The 21,525-nt window shown below is 45.3% G+C and overlaps 2 protein-coding genes across 3 annotated transcripts in view; one reads left to right on the top strand and one right to left on the bottom strand.

Annotated features, from left to right (window-relative positions):
• The window catches only part of LOC137426999 (uncharacterized), a 121,733-nt gene that overhangs the window by 26,144 nt on the left and 74,064 nt on the right, over positions 1–21,525 (top strand). The window lies entirely within an intron of this gene.
• LOC137426996 (thioredoxin-like protein 4A) lies at positions 8,355–13,156 on the bottom strand. Of its 2 annotated transcripts, none has more exons than XM_068116083.2 (4): positions 13,038–13,156; positions 11,682–11,839; positions 9,359–9,462; positions 8,355–8,750 (listed from the first exon to the last, which is right to left on the bottom strand). In XM_068116083.2, exons 2-4 carry the CDS (start codon positions 11,832–11,834, stop codon positions 8,579–8,581), a joined length of 429 nt encoding a protein of 142 aa, XP_067972184.1. In that variant the 5' UTR covers positions 11,835–11,839; positions 13,038–13,156; the 3' UTR covers positions 8,355–8,578. The 2 variants fall into 2 exon arrangements, with proteins under 2 accessions (XP_067972184.1, XP_078634904.1); XM_078778778.1 differs by lacking the exon at positions 13,038–13,156 and adding an exon at positions 13,015–13,025.

Genomic DNA, 21,525 nt, shown 5'->3' with positions numbered 1-21,525 from the left:
ACCTTGGCACGTATTCGTCGCTCGCACACCTCACCAACACACCTCTTCGCGCCCCCTCCTCGGTCACCTCCTCTGTGACAATCACAGGTGTGCTCTCACTCGCACACCCAACCACGTGCCTCACTACCAATTCCAGCGTGCATTCCCACTCACGCTCTACCATTCCAGGTGTGCATCCTTCCATTCCAGGTGTACATCCTCGCTCACCTCAACCTGTCACAACCAACTCACGCTCCTTGTCACTCTCACTACTCTCACCACCACTCTTGACAACGCACTCACCCTTACTCCCGACAGCGCACTCTTTCCTCATGCACCCGTCCGTTACACACCTTTCTCGCGCACACTCTCCCGCACATTCTCCCGTTACACCCTCTGTAACACTCACCACAGGCGTGCATTCTCCCTTACTCTTGACAGCATGCGCTTTCCCCATGCACCCGTCCGTTACACACCTTTCTCGCGCATCCTCTTGCGCACACTTTTTCGTTACTTCCTCCGTAACACTCACCACACCGCGCTTCCCTGTGCTCCCTCGCACACGCGCTTCGACCAACTTGCTCCTGACGGCACACTCACTCCTCGGCGTGCACTTTTTCCTCACACACCCCATGGTCAGACATTCTCACACACCTCTTTTTTCGCACACCAGACCTGTCGCACACTTCACCAACGGCCTTTCACGAACACCCGGATCCAAACCAATCCCCAAGCCGACTGAAGCTTTCCTCACATCATATACATTGCCACTCACCTCCGTACCTCGTCGTCGCACCTCCTTTGCCACCTGCAAACTCTTTATTTGGTTAGTGAGCATCACATTATGAGTTGAGCACCGACCTTGTACCAATTCCATTACCTCCTCCTGGATTTCTCTTTTAGTTTCTGTTCGTCCCTTCTTAATTTCACTCACCTCTTCTTCCACTTCCTCTAATTTTTGTTTAACCTCTTTTATTTCTCGGTGCGTCTCCTCAAGTTCGTCCTCTAAGGCTACCGTGACCGTCTCTATGTGCATTAGGGCGGGTCATACTCGGGTGCCAAAATCAATCTGAAGGAAATCCTAACATGAGGGGTGTCTATATTATGTGTTTTTTTATGGGGAATTCAAATATGAGTTTATTTTTTGGATAGGATAACTCTAACCTACATCAATTTGTATTTCTAAATTGCCAATTTTACCCTTTCGAACCCCTTTATAAGATATTAAAAGATATAAGGGAAATCATTCATATTGACACAGCCAAATCAAATGTACATATTTATTAACAGGTGAACTGTATGTATATCACTGGTTACAATTACAAAGATCAATCTCCTTACTTCTTGAACATTACCAGGTTGCACAAGTCCTGCTTTGACTCATTCTTGGACATCAGCCTCCTGCTGGTCTCCTGAGCCCTGATGCCTCCATCCCTCTTTTCCTGTGAGAAGTACTTAGCAGAAGCCTCAGTCACCATTTTAACAACCCTCTCAATGTTTTGTGTGTGGCAAAGCCAGTTGAGCACCTCCATGGGGGTGTTGATGAAGTTCTTCACCTCCGAGGTGCTTAGGGAGCAGGTGAGAGGTGGCTCTGACACACCTTCTGACCAGCTGATCAAGTTACCAATGCTGAAGCATCACAGTTGATGTCAGGTGTCTTTCTGGTCCTGACAGAGGAGTCCCCCAGCTGAGTGTCTGGGTCCCCCTCTCCCCTGATGGCCAGGATTCTCTCCACCCCCTCAGTCCTCTCCTTCTGATCCTCAGAGCACAGCAGTGTTTGGAGGATGGCTTCACTGTGGGCATACCAAGCAGATCTTCTCACAGTCGGCATCACAAGGTCCAGCACCTCCTTCCTCTGGGACTTGAGGCAGTCCAGCTGAAACAAGATGTGCCTAGGCCCTTCGATCCAGGAGTGCTTGACTTTCACGTTGAACCAACATGGATAATACACTCCAATGATGAATTCCACAATGAATTGCAGATTCTTCCGGTTCTTTCCTTTCAGTCCATGCTTTGACACCCAGAGCCTGAGAAGTCTGTTCGCTGTGGTGAGCCAGCGGCTGTGGTTTACTGGTCCAATCTCCACTAGAGCCAGCCTTGCAGGAAGCACTCCATCCCTGATTGCACAGACAATTTTATAGCCATAGTGTTGATCAGTTGAGAGATCTTCAATGGCCTTGTCAGACAGCTTGATCAGTGGAGGGCCAACAAAGATCCGGGTGAAGTTTGGATTGATATCCAAGTCTGTAGCAGAAGCAAGGAGCTTTCCTATTGGCCCGGAAAATGTGTTGTCTGACAGAGTAGGGCCATCAAGGTGAACAATGAGATGGCGCAGGGGAAGTTCACCAGTGTGCAGGTTGCACACGACCCAGACCAGCTTTCTCCCCAGGTGCAGCTCCAGCTTCCGCATTACTCCAGCTTTCACACCAGTGTTGACATTTGTTGAGTCTCCTCCAATGGCCCACAAGGTCTTATCAAAACCCCTCTCTTTCAGCCAGGCAAACAGGACCTTAGCAATCTGCTCCGCATGTGACTCCTCTTTAGTTGCTTTCTCTGGGGTAAAGTGGAACAGATAGTAGCTACCAGGCTCACTAACAACAGTATAGTGTTCTTCCTTGATCTTTGCAGGAAAAGATTGGTCTTTGCCCTCAGCTTCCATCATCACATTGGTCAGGTCAATCCACCCATCAAAGAGGATGCAGGAGATCCCCCCCCCTACTCCCTGCACTTCTCATCAAACTCTTCCCCCAGCTCTGTCATCAACTTCTCCTGTGCTCTATTGACCTTGTTCTGATGAAACACTTTACTTGTATTGTCTTCTGTGATGATTCCTGCATCAATCAGAGCTGCAGTTGCTATCGCTGCAGTTGGCCTCAGCCCTATGCCATACCTTACACTAGCAAGGGCAATGTTTGGAATCTCATCATAGTTTTTCTGGACCTTTGCTGAAGCTGCAGGCTCAGTGTCAGTTTCAGGGAAGAGCTCAACTTCAGTGACAAACTCATCTTCAGCACCACTTCTCTCCAATTCCAGATCCTCATCACCATCTGACAAAAATCTCTCAACATCCTTCCTGGCTGCCTTCTCTGCTGCTGCAGCATTTTCCTCCTTGCTCCTTCTCCTTTTCTCTGCATTCTTTTTATTTTCCTGCCTTTCCAATGGCCTCACCTGTCTCTTGTGCTCTGGCAGATCAGGGCTCCCCATTTGGTGGGGTCCTTTACTTCCAACCTTCTTTTTCTGTCCCTTAATGTAGGCAAGATCTTTCACAGGAATCATTTTCTCTCTGCTGCAGGAACAGTTAATGTGGGCTTGGATCACACAGCCCTCACCGGCCTCACAGCCTCCCCCCTCACAACTGGTAATCTGACACTTGCAAGTCAAAATATCAAATAACTTGTCTAACTTGACAATGAACCTCTCTTTGGCATCAAGTTTGCCCTTCCCAAGAGAAAACTTCACTGCCTGATTCCAGACCTCCTTGAGCTTGGACATGATGGTCACCTTTTCATTGATAACAGGAGGCTTGAAAAGAGCATTAGCTTTGCTCCACTGACAAATCAGACCAGGGTAGATGTCAGACACGAGCTGGTCCACTGGGTAGTTCCTCCTGTCATCTTCACTTTGCTCCCTCAAGTAGATGCCATACCTCAGGATATCCCTCACAGTTGGCAGTTCAGACACCAACAGCTCCTGCCCAGTGCCAACAAGATTACTTAAATGAGAACTTGATTTCATCCTTGTTCTGACTTGAGCCATTTTTAGTAGTTCACACTGAAATAAAAACAATAATACACAGGTAAGTATCCACTACAGACAGATATTAAGGTATTACACAGGTATTACAGAAAACCATCAAAATATTCACTTCACAGGTCACTATTTTCCTTCACATGTAACTCAGGCTGGCAATAGGTAAGTACACAAATCAATTAACAAATATAATATAAAACAAGGTAATTTACATCTAAAATTATTATCTATTTGTTCCTCAGGTTCCTTATCAAAAACGTACTTACTGGCAATGCCATAAGAAGAGAAGAGAAGACGGATGGATAAGGATTGCCAACCTCCTCAACATCGAGCTTTCAGCAACAAGATGGCTACAACTGCCGTCCCAACAGGAAGTTACCAAAATAAAAGCCCGAACTTCAAAATAAAAAACTTCTCTTTTTTCCAGAAGAATAGCAAAATAATCAAAAATTTAATAATAATCAACTGCAAATTGATGTAGGTTAGGGTTATCAGAATTTTAAAAAAACCTCAGATTTGTGTTCTACACACCAAAATACGTAATATGAACACCCCTCTCGATTGATTTCCAAAAAAAAAAAAGTATGGCCCACCCTAATTGTGCATCCTCACCTCTCGGTCCTTCGTCTCCATTATCTCTGTCACCTCGTCCACCCTCATTGTCAGTTCCTCACGTACCATCTGACATTGCCTCTGCGTCGCTATTAATTCGTTTTTAATTTCTTTTTGTGTTGCCTTTAACCCTCCTAGTACCGCAGTGTTCTTTTGAACCTGCTCCACTAGTTCTTTTTGTCCCTCCGTCAGCTGTTCCACCTCCTCCGTCAGATCTTCTATTCCCCCTTGTAACTTTGCCGTATTATTTCTCACCTCTTTCTCCATACGCTTCTCACCTCGCTTTACCTCCTCGCGTAGCCCTGAAACCTCCTCACTCACACCTCGTCGTATCTCCTCCATCTCCCTTGTAGATGCCACCCTCATCTGTCCCAATTCATCCCTCTGAGCATCCAGTTTACTTTCTAACCCGATTTTTACCTCCTCTATTTGCTCTCCCATTTGTTTAATTTCTCGGGCGGATTGCTCCCCTATTTCCCGCAATTTGTCCTCCATCCTATTTTCTAACCCCATTAACCCATTTTTCACCTCTTTGATCCCGTTGTCTAACCCCTCAAAATTATTGTCTAACTTCTCACCGGTACCCCTCGCTTCGTCCCTCATTACCCCCATTTGGCCCTCTAATCGCTCACCCTGAGCATCCATCCGGTTCCCCATTTGTCCCATTTTTGCTTCTAGTCTGTCCATACCGTCGTTCTTTTTCTGTACTTCTGCCATAAAATGGGCCATGAAGGCTCGCATGTACCCTGGCATCTCTGGCTCGGCTGCCGCGACCACGGGCGCGGCTAAATTTGGTGCCGCACTAACCATGTGCGCGAGGGCGCCATTATGTGCGCCTGATACCCCCTCAACCACATTGCCAATGTTCTCCTCCTCTCCTTCCTCCACATACATTTCCCCGAGGTCCTGGGTCGATTCTACCCCGTCTATCTCTCCCACCGGCATCGCGTCGCCTTGACCAGCCATGGCGCGATTTCAAAATTCGGGTTTTGCTTTAAAACAAAACAAATTTCGTCCGCTCCAAATTTTGACCAAATTTTTTCTAGATGTTTTAAAAATTTGGTTCGGGCCCCGAATCTCACTCCCAGACACCAATTGTTACGGGTCGCGGACAGATGTTATATTGACCGAGCGGTGGTGTATTACCGCGACCTAACAGTTACTCCCCGATTAGAACCCAAACGTTGGCCGGATCGCACCGCAGCTGCTCAATGAGGGAAAAGACAAAAACGACGAATGCAAAGAGGAAAACGAAGGCAAAGAAAGGTTTGGAAATACTACCGAATTTATTGACTATTTACACACAAGCAAAAAGAAAGCAGTCACGTTTATTTACAAGCACATAAGACGCAGGTGACACAGGGAAAATACTAGCTTATCTACAGACTTAACTTATTCCCAGGACAGAACAAACAGAACAAACTCACGTCCACAAGAAGGATGGAAAGGCAGGAGGTGGATGGCTGGAGGGAGAGGGAGGTCCAAGGGGGTCCCGCAGCTCAACCGGCGCGTTTAGCAGCCGCCGTTCCTTTACGGTCCTGCTCCAAACCGCCGTCCAGGCCCCAAGTGGCTGTGGGGTGTTGATGCTACTGTGGCCTCCGCCGCTTTCCCAGGACTTGTCTGACGCGTCTGGTCCAAACCCTCAACTCTTTCTTGGTTCACTCACTCCTCACCACCGACTCCTCACCGCAACCAACGCAACCACTGACCGCCACCACCAACTCCTCACCGCAACCAACTGACCACCGACTCCACTGACTGACTCTTCACGACTCTCTCTCTTGGTGACCAACTCTCTTGCTTCCTGCGTGCGCGCCTTTATAACGCCTCCGGCGATTAAACCGCCGGCCTTTTTGGACACGCCAATCGGGGTGCTCACCTCGGCCCTGGTTGGTCGCGTGACCCTCTGGCTCCGCCCTTGATGATGACGGGCGGGCACGCCTTTCTTCTCCGATTCGAGCACATGGTCAATGGTGGTTTGGGAGGGGAGGTAATATGGGCAATCGAGGCTCGGCAATGACGAGAGGGGATGTGAAGGAAATGGGGATTTTGGGGATGGGAATGAAAGGGGATCTATTCTCTTTCACTGGTGCAATGGAGTACTTCAATTAATGGGAGACACAGCCTTACCCTAAAACACAGAATAAGAGATAACTATCAACAGGGGTATTCTATTACTTGGCTGACGTGTATGCTTGTGGACTAATTATGGGATGCCCTTTCACCTTTACACAGCTCCGGAGGTAGGGGGGCGCAGAATAAACAATAATAATAATAGTACAGCACACAATCAAAAAATATACAGTCCTCATCTCCGCAACAATATGTTAGCATGATTAATACATGCTGCCATGTCTTCTAGAAACTATTCAAATTGGTTTAAAATACCTTTAGTCAGTGCAGTGTGCTGTTTATTGCACCAGGTGAGCACCAGGGGTATTGCACCGATGTTTCCTTTTCTTTCTGTGATTGAGTTTGCGGCTGCTGTGTCCATCTTGCTCCTCCCCTCGCCCTCATTCTTCCTCGTTCTTCCAAATGCATTTCAAAAGTTGGACACAAAATACACGTGATATATTATTTTAACGATTAAATCCAAAGGGATAACGAGAATGGCACTCGGTAGAGCGCATACATGTTTGACTGAAGGTGACTTGGGTGGGAGAATTAGTAATTTGTTCAGGGTGCTGGTGATAACCTGCCTACTCTTCGCAAAAGACATGGTAGGATCTTTAACGTCCACCAACCAATGCCAGCAGACGGGACAAGCTCATTTTAACGTCCATCCGAGGATTGTTTATTGGCGCTGAGGAAGCGCCTCTAGCGATTGACTTCCAGCCAGTGTAACGCTAATTCCTGTCACAGGAATTCTGAGATCATATAAGTGGGCGTGGCAGTTCCTGATTGGTTCGTGTTGGGGAACGCCTTCTCGCTGCCGACGTGACGTAAATTCGCGCACGCGCACTGGTGATTGGCGCTGAGGAAGCGCCTCTAGCGAATGACTTCCAGCCAGTGTAACGCTAATTCCTGTCACAGGAATTCTGAGATCATATAAGTGGGCGTGGCAGTTCCTGATTGGTTCGTGTTGGGGAACGCCTTCTCGCTGCCGACGTGACGTAAATTCGCGCACGCGCACTGGTGAAGCTTACTCGATCCCATATTACATGTACTTTCATTGCATACAAATTATACTTCCTCCTAGAAATTCCATGCCCGAACCTCAGCGCAATCCAAGAGGATTCACTTGTTATTAGGGGTTTTTTTTTCTCTTTTTCTTTGTAGCCCTGTACAAATTAGTGGCTTTCGTCCTTCTTTTGGGGCCAACTTCAATAAAGAAATCTCTCCCCGTCTGTGAAACACCAGGTTTAAGCCAGGGTCTGGATTCAAACTCAGGCCACAGCTCAGGGGCGAGTGTGCGTAAACCACCATGGTAATTTACGACAATTATTTTATTTTTGCAGGTGGTAGAGCAGAGGATTGAGAGGGGAAATGTTCTATCTACCATAACTGAAATTTTTTTTTATATCTACCTCCTTTCCTCCCTTAACCACCACACACATGCATACGTAATATGTAGACGGCACTCAAATAAAATGACATACTCATGCTTTCCTTTTTCTGGGAAGCAAAATGGGAATTGTGACATCGCACCAAAGTGTTCCGTTTGGTTTGGGGTTTGGCACAAGCCTAAAGTATTGTGGCCCTAAAGTTATGGACGAAAGGAGGGAGAAATGGAGGAAAGTACTGTGGTCATCATCATCATTAGGTATGCAGCCTGCGGCTGCTAGTTGCATCATTGCTGGGAGCTGATGCAGTGCCCCCTGTTCCGAGTAAGCTGGTACCCATTTTGCCATCCTCAGAAGAATGACAGGCTGAGTTAACCCACCTGGTGGTATTTAAACGCCACGACAGGGGTTCGAACTCAAGACCCGAATATCTTAAGCTATCACCTTAACCGTTAAACCACAACCAGGCTTGGTATTGTGGATAGAAAAACAACATTATACAACCACAAGTAGCGCTTGTATTTTATTATAAAAACAAACTTCCAAATACAATGTGCAACTTCAACACCTGCATTGCATACCTTTTCACCATCCTCCCATTTTCCACAACAACCTCCCCCTCCCCATCCCCACCGAAATCCTGCCAATCAACCCCTCCCCTTTCTGTCCAATAATCACACCCACAAACTGCAACCTCTAAATCGCTCGGAGACACTCGGCCAGCCCGCTGACCCTTAATATCGATACTTGGTAGAATAGTCCTTTGGTGAGACAACCAGACCACGGCCTTTCCTGGCACCCCGGTACACAGTCTCCACAATGTCCACCATCTCCTGCTTATCTTCCAATGTCCAGTTTATCTTGTTGTTATTTCCTGTTCCCAGATCGATCATGATGTGCTTGTTCCTGTGTGTAATGAAAGTTCATAATTAAAAAATAAAATACCACAGAGAATGGGTGGCAGGGAACATGGAAAGAGAAAGGCTAACCCCCGCTCTAGCAGGGAACATGGCCTTAAAATGCATGTTGTTGTTGTTGTTGTAGAGAATGGGTGGGAGTGTGAGGAAGTGAGTACACATCATTTAGCATCATACTTACCTCCATGAAATTCTAGTACAGTTGTGGAAGGTGTGAAGAAAGGAGAATGGAGGTGTTTGGGATAAAGTTTGAAAAAGGTGGGAAGGGAGGCTGGGAGGGAGGGAGGGGGGAAGGGAGGTGGGGGGAGGTGGGAAGGGAGGTGGGAAGGGAGGTGGGAAGGGAGGTGGGGAGGGAGGTGGGGAGGGAGGTGGGGAGAGAGGTGGGGAGAGAGGTGGGGAGAGAGGTGGGGAGAGAGGTGGGGAGAGAGGAGGGGAGGGTTGTGGGGAGGGTTGTGGGGAGGGTTGTGGGGAGGGTTGTGGGGAGGGTTATGGGGAGGGAGGTAGGAAGGGAGGTGAGGAGATAGGTAGGGAGGGAGATGGAGAGAGAGGTGGGGAGGGAGATGGAGAGAGAGGTGGGGAGGGAGTTGGGGAACTTACCGAAAGAAGAACATGACGGTGCAGGGGTCGTACAACTCGTACATTTTGTTGAAATCCGGAACTTCAGTTATGTCTACCAGATAGATAACAGCAAAATTCTTCACCTACAAACAGGTACGGAGGGATGGATGGAAGGATGTGGAGACAAGCTTTACTGAGTTCAAGGTTGACAAAATCAAATACTCCATCAATAGCAGGAAAACAATATTTTCTCATCATGCATTGCCACCATGGGGACATCTATTTATTACGTATGCACATGTATGGTGGAATTTATGACACCCACATACTTACGACACTGTCTTGGAAAAAAATTGCACATTTTCTCTGAAACTGCTCAACGAAAAAAAAATTGAAACTTGGCAGAGGTCATTAACTTCACATGTGGTATATAGAGTGATAACGATGACGTCATCGGTGAAGTGGTATTCCAACCATAATTGATTGCATTGAAATCCTTGTCTGAAAAATCTGAAACTTCATCTATTTATGTGTGCACATATATGGCTAGCGGCTAGGGTGCCAGCTTAGGATCCAAGGATCCTGGGTTCGAATCCCGGTCGATCGCTGAATTAACGCCAGGGGGGTTGACTCAGCCTGTCATCCTTCCGAGGTCGGCAAATTGAGTACCAGTACACTGGTAATTCCCTGTTTATCGTAAAAACGCGACAAACAGGGTTGGCGGCAGGAAGGGCATCCAGCCGTAAAACATTGCTTCAAAATGGGGACCAAAAAACAACAACCACGGTCCCCGAAAAGGCCAACCCCCGCTTTGCGGGGAAAAAATGGCCTCTAAACGGTGGTTTTATATATGGCAGAATTTATGTCACCCCTCTAAATGTGGTTCTTCTTTCTTTTCCACATATTAGTCAGGGACCTTAGGGATATTTTGGGGCCGTTTGGTTCAAATTCTTCCAAAAGCACCAAATTCGGCCCAGATGTTGCCCATGCCATACACTTTCGATTTTTGACGGGCGCCAAAACAGGCGCCCCCCCCCCCCCGGGGGCCCCATATTGGCGAAATACTAAATGGCCGCCACCCGGATTAGAGGAAAATCAGTTAAATAACCAAAAGGGTTGGAATCATGTATGATACCACTTTTCAGGGGTTTTCGAGGTCGAGGAATCCAATTATGATGTTATTTTGATGATTCGAGGTCAAGGTCAACCCTCAAGGTCATCTTAAAGGTCATTTTTGAGTCAAACATGTCGGTTTTTGAGTTTTTTGTCAAGATTTACGCGAGGTTCACCATTTTATGTTTCTGGGTTGGGTAATCGAACTCTGACCTTATTTTTGACAATTAGAGGAAATATTTACATGTCTATTTCCTAAATTTCAGGCATATGCAGTTCATCAGTCTAATTACAAAGGTACGGATTTTGATGTTTTATGAACTGTATGCCATATCCTTGTGTTTAATTTTTGTGCGATCATGATCCGGGTTCATGTATACATGATTGTATACATGTCATAAATATGACGTCATAGGTCATGTGACCTGGCGGCCATATTGGATTTTATGAAAACCTTAAAAATGGATCCCTGCCTTCATTTTTCAATCGATTTATTTTGAACTTTGACCACTTATAGTACGCCATGTGATTGGATGCATATCCTAATTATGACGTCATAGGTCAGGTGACATGGCGGGATGGACCGGTATGGTCCCCGGATCATACCGCCCTTGGCGCCCGTCAAAAATCGAAAGAGTATGGCATGGGCAACATCTGCGCCAAATTTGATGCTTTTGGAAGAATTTGAACCAAAATATCCCTAAGGGCCCTGACTATATATGATCCATTGACGTCCCTTCCCTCGATTTACTTCTACCTCCTCACAACTTACTCTCACAACTATTCAAATCGCTCCTCGTCTCTCAGTTACACAATTTATCCTCCTGCCCACACATAACCATCTCCAACCAACCTCATTTACATCAAATAGGCTCTCGGTACACAACTCTCCAATCGTTTAAGGATCGGCCTTGTTGTGGACTGCATTGCCCTCACCGGTATGGGTTAGATTCCTGTGGCTGCTCAGAGTGATGGGTTTCACTCGTATTGGTTTCCTGCTACAAAGTGACAACCTGTCCAGGATCACTTCTTAAATATGGAAACGTTCACTCGTCGTGAAATTCCTGATGTTCTAGGAAGAGTAAGGAATACCTCCCAAGCTAACAGCATCCCTCAAAGCCAGTCTCTTTCTGACCGCTCTGCCAATCCCTTGCCCCTTCCCCCAAAATACTCCATTTCATTTAAAGATGGAACTTACAATAGGTCTCAACACAAACATCAAGCCCAATCAGAATTCACCCCAGCTCACCTTCTCAGCAATAGCATACAGCACCTCATCCATTTTCATACACGTGGGATCCCAGTCATGGCCAAATCGAATTAGCACCGCTCGATCTTCCTCCGAGAGGATCGCTTGGTCGACCTGCCAGCCATTGTGCAGGTGCGGTAGCATGTACGACATGACGTCTGCACATCGTTTTGCAGACACAGACACACACACCGGTATACATTTACAGAGTGCTTTCACTTTATTTATTTTCTTTAATTATATTTACAAATACAACATCTAGACTCACTGAAGAGCGAGGTGACTGAGGAAAATGGGTAACAGAGACAGTGGGGTAGCAGACCACAGGAAAATACCAATACACGAAAAGGAGGAGAAGAGGAAACACAGTAATCTGCAATTAAAGGGTTGTGTTAAAAAGGGTTAATGGGGTAGAAATGATTGCTGGTAGTGATCGGGTGCGACGTGACATGGTCGTGCATGGCTTGCTTGAAGCCCTGGAGGGAACACTGATGTTGAAGCACCTCAGGAAGATGATTCCACAAACGAGAGAAAATAGAGGAACAAAAGTTGAAGTGTGCAGCAAGCATGGATTTTGGGAGCATGCAAACGCATGCATACTCACACACAGGTACACATGTGCATACACAGGTACACATGTGCATACACAGGCACACATGTGCATACACAGGCACATGTGCTCACACACACACAGGTACACACACACAGGTACACAGGTGTACACACACACACACACAGGTACACAGGTGTACACACACACACACACACACACAGGTGTGTACACACACAGGTGTACACACACACACACGTACACACACACACACACACGTACACACACACACACACACACACCATCTCAAATATAAAGATGTTAATTTTATACTTCATAAAACACTTTCCTAACACCAAGGTATGAATCGATATATCAGATCATTAGAAATGGTTTATCAGGTGAAGATAAAACGGAAAATTAATGTTCAATTTTGCCATTTTCATGTGTAGTCAAATCAGTGCACTGTACGGTGTACAGTGTACCGCACTCGGCACTGTACTGTACGCACCATAGAACTCTCGACCAAACATGAAACAAGGTACACACTTACTCTCCAAGGTATCGGTAACAAAATCCTCTTATCATTACACCAGCCATTGTCATTGACGCATTGTGCAGCATTGTATAAACAGAAAAAGCTAAAAAGTGATATCCTATACCCAATAACCCCATTTACAGTTACACTCTGGCACTGTACTGTACTGTACGTACGGTTTGACTAGCTGTGCGTTTATCGGGCGCACTTTAATACACAAATTCTTGTTCAACTGTGTTAAAGACCGTCTATAGTCGAGCCGGAGCACCTTTTTAATCAAAAACGCTGCACTTGAAACGCCGTGTGGACGTCTTCGACGCACACCGAGAGGCGAGAGCAGCGGCAACGCACGACGCACACGTGACGTGGACACGCCCTTAAATACCAAGCGCGGATTCCGAATTGCCGATTCGAGTGGGGTTCTTCCTCCGCATCGGTACTTCTTGTTCGTTTTCCAACGGAAATCGTCTCAAATTCTGAATGTCATAATATAAATGCATTTCACTTGTTTTGTTCCGAGAACAAAGTTTATAAATAATGGACACATGAAAGATTTGAAATGTTGGGCCGATGACTATACGTTTCACATCGGCGGCTTTCTTCGTGTACGGACAGAATCCGCAAGTTATGCTGATTCGATTCGTTCTCATAGTAAACACCAAAAACCATTACCCACCATGCCCGGACACCAGTGGGGTGCCCGGACACTCAGTCATTTCAAATTTTTGCAAAACTTCGTTTTCAGTATCAATTTGAAGGTAAGGGCCTATAGAACAATTTTGGTTCGAGTGTCAAGCACTCATACTCGTACCCGACTGCAAAGCCGCAATGAGCCGGCGAAGCCAAAGCCTCTTGCCACTATTTTACCCATCACTATGGCATCAGTAGGTTAGGTAGTTGGTCGTAGGTAGGTGTAGTAGGTACCGTACCTAGTTCAAAATGACACCATTTGCATTCTGGATGAGATTAAAATTTATAAAATTTCCTTCTTGATTAATTCGGAGAATTCCGTCTCAACTTCGGATATTTCCGGCTGTGAAAAACTATCCCCTACGGCCGCGAGATTTCTAAAAAATAATTCTTCGTCAATTTTAGAATATTTGACGCCGTTTTCAGCGTCCGAAATGTGGTAAAAAGCTTTTTTGAAATATTTTTTCAAATGCTCGAATCTCATTGTTTGGCGACGATTTTCGTTGAAGATAACCAGGGCCCGTGCGGTCCTGGGGAACGGGGTTGGACTTAAAGTATTTTAATTACAAATTAGAGGTGCATAAGATTGTGAATCAAACAAAGACGGGTGAAACAAACTCCTATTGAACTTTTCCGCCATTTTTGTATGCATACTTCCGCATCCGGAAGATGGCGGCCTCCATTGAGTGATTTGGTTTTTTAAATATTTTTTCAAATGCTCGAATCTCATTGGTTCCGGTGTTTGGTGACGATTTTCGTTGAAGATAACCAGGGCCCGTGTGGTTGGTTGGTCTCAAAGTATTTAAATTACAAATTAGAGGTGCATAAGATTGTGAATCAAAAAAAGACGGGTGAAACAAACTCCTATTGAACTTTTTCGCCATTTTTTTATGCATACTTCTGCATCCGGAAGATGGCGGCCTCCTTTGAGTGATTTGGTTTTTTAAATATTTTTTCAAATGCTCGAATCTCATTGGTTCCGGTGTTTGGTGACGATTTTCGTTGAAGAACACTAATATCCGCTGTTGGGTGTCTGACAAGGACGAATGGATTGGATTTTGGTGGGGATCTTGAAAATTTAACATTGTGAATCAAAAAAAGACGGGTGAAACAAACTCCTATTGAACTTTTTTCAATTTGTTATGCATACTTCCGCATCCGCAAGATGGCGGCCTCCAAGGAGCGATTTGGTGCGTCAAAGCTTCGAAATTCTTAAGGGATCCAGCAAAATCTGGATTTTCAACATAATACGTATGCGTTCATTCACAACACCAGCCTCACCGGCTATAATTTTTTTTTTTTGACCATTTTCCAAAATGGCAGCCATCGAAAATCATGAATTACAAATTTTATTTGAAAAAGCTCATAATTCTCACACAATTGCTGTGTAATATAACTTGTATTGCTATCTTAAGCTAATACTGTGTGAGGAATCAACTGGAGTCAAAATATTGATGTTATAAATATTCTAGTATGCCAAAAATCAAAGATGGCTGCCAATTTCGGGCTTTTTCGCATTATGCCTCATAACTTCTGTCCTATTGAACCTAGAATGGTGATTTTGGTGTCTAAACCCAGGTTTTCATGTATGAGTTATTGAATAAAAATAAAATAAACATGATTGGATCATATCTTATATGATATTTCACACCAATGAGACAATAAATACAAAAAGTAATAATGCAAATCGGGTATTTTTTTCATCTTTTTCCTGTTGAACTTTTTCCAGTTTTTTATTAGGGCTGTGTCAACGAGCTCGGGATGGTCTGTCTTTTACCAAAATCAAACCGAAGAAAACCCTTCATTATGTTGGTCACTTTCTCTTTCCAGCTTTCAGATATCATGGATGGCTGAGAAGCTGAAATGGGAGTTTTCAGTGCAGGGCAGATAATTTTAAGAATATCCTCTCTGTCCCTTCATGAACCCAACATTTTAATGCATCAAGACGGCAGTTATTTCATATTGTTTTTTTCTTTCTGTCTTTCCAGGTCGTTTCTGAGATGGCTGGGACAAGAAGATGGCAGTTTTGCATTCTGTGCCAAAAACAAACTGAGGAAGGGCTTGTTTGTCCTCTTGCGAATCCAGTAGCCAGTCGTATAGAGGGAGCCTATACGGAAATCACCAGCCTCGTAAGTCAGTTCAGAGCAATTGGTGCTGCTCCCCACCCAGACGTAAAACTTCCAGATGAATAATCCATGCATCCTGGCACAAATCATATCGTCAGCTTTACAGGACATCAGCACTTGAGCATGCAAAAAAACGTCGCTATGAAGGATTTCCTCCTGCAAGAAAAAGATCCCGGCGGCTAGTGCAGCTGTTAATCGTAATCTGTGTCTCGTCTGTGGTGACGAAACATATGCAGCAGACCATTATTTTCAGAAGCTTAAACTCACCAAACAGATACATGACAAGGCAGACGCACTGGGGGAAGAGCGTATCGTGTCACTTCTTGCAGAAGGCAATCTGGTCGCCATTGAAGCCAAGTATCATTGGAATTGTTACACAGGGTTCACCCGCCATTACGATGCGATTTGTAAACAAGACACAGCTAGCGAAAACCTTTGAGGCCACAACAGAAAATGAATTGCTCCAATTCATAAAGGAAGATGTCGCTGGAGGTCGTATAATTTTTGCATTGCAAGATCTGACAGATATGATGACGGAGACATTAGAACAACATGGAATCCAGAAGACCGTGAACCGGACACGCCTAAAGGAAACAGTCCTCGAATACTTCCCGAATTTGACAGAGGAGAAAGGTATCCGAGACCGAGTTTTCATCGTTTGTTCGAAGAAGGCCAGAAAGATCATATCAGATGCAACTCAAACACCAGCTGAGGAAGCACATACATTACTAATGGCAGCATCGATTTTCCATAAAGCGGTTTTGGATTTGGACACTGCATTCAGGTTTGATGGTTCATTTCCCAATGGTTGCGAAGAATCATCTGTTCCACAACGTATGAACAATGTATGTTGTTCCACAATGTTCCACATCTGTTCCACAACGTATGTCCAAATCATCGCCAGAACAAGAGAATTCCAGGAAGATCCTCTCTGTGAGTCAGGTGGCAATGCTAAATATGACTTCTCTTTCTGCGAACTTGAATTGTGAGCCTCCACTTGCAGTGTTCCTGGCCCTCAAATTGCATTCCCAAACAAGAAGCAAGAAGTTGGTAGAACTACTACACAAGTATGCTCTGAGCATGTCATATAAGAAAGTCCTCACCATTGAAGTTAGCTTTGCACAGGCTATTGCAGATCAAACAAGGAACAATGCTAATATAGTCTGTCCTACAAATTTGCGTCAGCACATTTTCACAGCTGCAGCCCTGGATAACTTGGATCAAAATTCCACATCACGCACTGCAAGCTCATCCTTCCATGGAACTGGGATTTCAATTTTTCAGTTTCCTTCATCACAGAAGCCTGGGTTGGACCAAGAATGTCGACGGATCAACTCACAGAAAACAGGAGCAGGCAGCAGTGGACCCATCCTGCCTCGTTCATATACGTTTGTACCACCTGTGGGCCGAAATCTTGTCACCCAACCTCGGTAAAAGATGTGCAGCCAGTGGCAACGAGTTCATTCGATGAGGACAAACAGCACGAACAGGCATTGATGACTGCAGTACATGACACCCTATATGTGGATTCTGATACAGAAAAAGGCACTCCAGCGATGTGGTCTTCATCCATGCTGCTCGATCAGATTCTGTTGGACAACTGTTCTCATTCCTGTCAAAAATGATAACAGAACGACAGTTCCCAGATGACAAGGATGTCTACATCACTGGAGGTGATCAAGTCCACCATGTTGGAAACAGTCCACCAATGGATCAATGCAACCATGACGAAGCTGACACTCGTGTCCTAGTACATCTCCTCCATGCCCTCAAAACATCGTCACTTGGGATGGTTCATACTGGAGACACAGATGTTGTCGTAATCCTTCTGTGTAATTTCCATCACATCAAGGCTCTGAATCCGGCCGCAGAAATCTGGATCTCCTTCAAAGCGGGAAAGACAACCAGAACGATCTCCCTGAACACTATCGCCACAAACCTGGGCACGACAACGTGCAAAGCCATGGCCCTCTTCCACGCATTCACTGGATCAGACAGCACGTTTTCCTTCAAGTTTAAGGTTAAGCGATACTGCTGCAAGTTGATGCACGAAGTTCCATCTCTCATGGAGGAATTTGCAACTATCGTCGACACTCCATTCCAAACATCACCAAGGCTGAAAGAAGTGGCAACGAACTTTGTCTGTAGGCTGTACCCCAATGAGTCAAACGAGGACAATGAGGTTGACCTCGTCTGAATGAGGGTGTTCTCACAGAAGACTAGAGACGTGGAGAGAATTCCCCAAACGTGTGATGCTTTGGATCAACATCTCAAAAGGAGTGTCTTCCAAGTGAGCATCTGGACAACAGCCCAAAGGTCCATGATGCCTGTCAACAACCCCACTAATCATGGGTGGAAGGAAGAGGATGGCAAGCTGCTTCCCATTTGGATCTCGCTGCCCCTCGCCAAGGATGTATTCTACCTGGATGTGAAGTGCACTTGCACAAGTACCTGCGCTCTGTGCAAGTGCATGAGGGCAAAGTTGAAGTGCACACGTCTGTGCAAGTGCAAATGCGAGAAGTAGCTCCCATCTACTTTCTCAACAATCCTCTCTAAGAAGTTCTGTCGCTCAAGCTTGTGGGTCTCACTATCTGCCATGATCTTTCTTGGGAAAACCACATTTCCAAGCTGGCCTCCAAAGCCAGTCGCCGACTGGGCATCCTCCGTCGTGCGAAGTTCTTCCTTGGCACACCTGAGCTCCTCACCACATACAAGGCTTTCATCCGCAGCTCAATGGAATACTGTTCCCCCCTCTGGGCTGGTGCTCCTGCCTCACACCTAGCTCGGCTTCACGCTGTTGAAACCAAAGCTTTCAGAATCATTGGAATCTCCTGCGATGAAGTTAACTCCGAGGGCCTTTCACTCACTCACCGCAGGCAGGTTGGTGGTCTTTCTGTCTTCTACCGACTCCTCTCCGGCCTTGCTCCCCCAGCTCTCTCTGTGCTCTGTCCCCTCAATATTCCTTCAGGTCGCACAAGATCTGCCTGCAACCCTCTTATGGTTAAACTGCCAAAATCTAGGCTCTCTGCTCACCTTCACTCTTTCATTCCCCTTTTCTCCCGCCTCTGGAACAAACTCCCCCACTCCCTTCAATCCCACACCTCCCTCCAGGTCTTTAAAACAGCTGTTCACCACCATCTCTTTTCTTCCCCCATCCAAAACCTTGATCTTTTCTACCCCTGCTAATTCACCCCAGATACACTTTTTTTCTTTTCTTTTTTGAAATTCCAACTTCTTTCCTGGAAATCCTTGCAGTGTTCATGTTTTATACCTCTCCCACCTCCCCCCAAGCCCTCCCCCTAAAACATTTCTCCCGATGTCCCTGCTCTCAAATGTTGTGTTTGTGTCCTTCCCCCTCTCTCCCCATCTTGTCTACTGCTCCCCTTATTTTTTGTGTTTTATGTGTCGGTTTGACTTTTTGTGTGATTAATGTTAGCTCTTTCACGAGCCTCGACCTTGTATACAAAAAAAAAAAAAAAGCTGGACCAGAACAATTTCCAATACTGATATGTATATATGGTCGATTTGTTAGCAACTTTCTTATTAAAACTGTTGTTCAAGGAGTTATTCAAGCAATTGTCTAAGCAGTTACTCACCACCATATTGTAGCACAGTTAAAACATAAATTAAAATGTCACTATATCATTGGGTCCCAGTATAATTGTCCAGTTTATTTTTTAAAAAACATGTTTCAGCTTACCGGGCCTATGACCCTTGGTCTTGTTTTTGTGGATATGCGCCGATACCGGCAAAATTATTGCTTCTATGGGTAATATGCTTGAAATACAAGTTGCTACTTCTGATCCTGAATCCATACATACCTCATATGTTCAGATCGGATCATCCAATCAAAGATTATAACAGTTTCCATATTTCGCATAGGCCGGTGGGGGGTGAGGGGGTGGGGGGGTGGGGGGTCGGGAACCCCCCACGTCCCCAGAAGCCCCATTTTTGATCTGAGTGCTTGACACTCGAACCAAAATGGTTCTATAGGACCTTACCTTCAAATTGGTACTGAAAACGAAACTTTTGCATCAATTTGAAATGAAAAGAAAAAATTACCCATGCACGGCCCCCCACTAACACACCCAGAGTTCAGGAGGAGTCCGAGAAGTCCCCCTCATGGTAAATCCCAAACCCCGGTTCCGTAACAATATTTTCAAGTGTTTGTTTGTGCACTTGTACGTTATTCTTTCACAGATGAATTATACCTTTTAGAGGCCCCAATTTTTGGTGTAGGTACTTCCCAATCTGGGCTTGGTTTTAAGCGACCACATGTTGACATTGACGTCCATTTTGAGGCCACCATAAAGTCTACATTGGCATGTGGAGTCGGGCAGTTCTGCCCCCGGCCCACAAGCAAAAGGTAAACATCATGAAGCCAACGGCTCCATAGCTTTTAAATGTGTAACACGTCCCGAACAACCGCCGGGAAAAGCTTACACAGCCGGGTGGTGCTGGGTATCCTTCACCTCCTCCCCCCATACCTGGGCAGCACCGGGTAACCCCCTAATAGTACTAAATACCACATACCCAACCTCTCCACCAAATTTCGTCCGAATCCGTCCACAACTTCTTGAGATATCCTGTTCACAAACAAAACAGACAGACAGACAGGGGTGAAAACATAATCTCCATCCAACTTCAGTGGCGGATGTAATAAATCTGCCATCTCATTTCATCACACTAACCACTCTCCCTGTGCTGTTCTTCAATAGACCCACACTTATCCTAACCAGTTCTTTACCCCTTATATACTTAAATAATGCCTTGCTATTATGTTTAATATCCTTATTCACATGCTTGTCATGTTCTGTTTTAGCTTGCCTAGTTGTTCTGTTAACTAGCCTCGGTTTGCTCCTTTACCAACGCAATCCCATCGCTGGTCCTTATGTTTTATTCCCAACAAATACCTTCTGCTTATCCTTAATAGCAATTCTTACTTGCCTGCTCAACCACCCTGGCCTGTTTATTAGTCCCCTACCGGTGTACACCGGTAGGGGACTATAGGTTTGCACGCCGTCCCTCCGTCTGTCCGTCAGTCCGTCAGTCCGTCAGTCCGTCACGCAAAGAACAGTTTTCCGGACCTTTATTCTAAACGCTTAATGCTAATGATCTAAAACTTGGTACATGGTTTCCTCATGATAAGTTACAGATCAAGTTCGAATTTCACGACGTTTCGATCCTTTTTGACAAAGTTATGGTACTTTGAACTTTGGTAATTCTGATAATTCTGATGATCCTTAACTCAGCGCCATTTTAAGTTTTAATTTCCTTTAAAAAAGATTTTCTCTGCAATAATAGAATCGATTGAGATCAAATTTTCACCGTAGGGGGGGACTCGGTCTGTAGAATATTTTCATGGTAATTATGATGTCACAGGTCACGTGGTTCGGCCGCCATATTGTTTTTCGTGAAAAAACGAAAACCCCTTTTTTCTGCAACGGCTGAACAGATCGAGGCCAAACTTTGCAGGCAGGATTGCATACCCATGACGAACAAAAAAGTCAGCGAGCATGACGTCATGCGTCACATGGTTTCAGAGTTATGACGTTTTTATGCATGAACCTTTAAAACCGAGCTCCTCCCTAATTTTTTATCCAATTGAGGGGAAACTTCACATATCTGTTCAGCACGTCAGTCTACTAAAACGTCCTTTTGGAATTTGCGATAGGGCACGTGGTTTGGCAGATATCGTTTATTAAAGGATAAAAAAATTTTTTTTAATGGATATCTCTTGAATCGCTAGTACCTCAGACCGTGAGTTGGTAATCTATCTATCTATAATTCCAGTAATCTCTGTACGTTTGTACGTCTGTACGTCTGTACGTTTGTCTGTGACCGCTGTTTCTCGACAACTACCGGTCCGATATACTTGAAACTTGCCAGGTATATTGCTGGGGACCCGAGGATGTGCCTTTTCAAGGTTTGAAATTAATC

The sequence above is a fragment of the Myxine glutinosa genome, chromosome 5, assembly GCF_964187855.1.
Source record: "Myxine glutinosa chromosome 5, kmMyxGlut1.1, whole genome shotgun sequence".
Taxonomy (NCBI): Eukaryota; Metazoa; Chordata; class Myxini; order Myxiniformes; family Myxinidae; genus Myxine; species Myxine glutinosa.
The sequence above is the reverse complement of the archived record's forward strand: the minus strand, read 5'-3'. Positions and strand labels throughout refer to the sequence as shown.

Bases quoted from the DNA above. Each gene is read 5' to 3' on its own strand.
- LOC137426996 (XM_068116083.2), bottom strand. From the start codon at position 11,834: ATGTCGTACATGCTACCGCACCTGCACAATGGCTGGCAGGTCGACCAA. The intron at 9,463-11,681 runs GTGAGCTGGGGT...ACCTGTTTGTAG, and splicing joins TGTATGCTATTGCTGAGAAG to GTGAAGAATTTTGCTGTTAT. The intron at 8,751-9,358 runs GTAAGTTCCCCA...CATTACACACAG, and splicing joins ACCGTCATGTTCTTCTTTCG to GAACAAGCACATCATGATCG.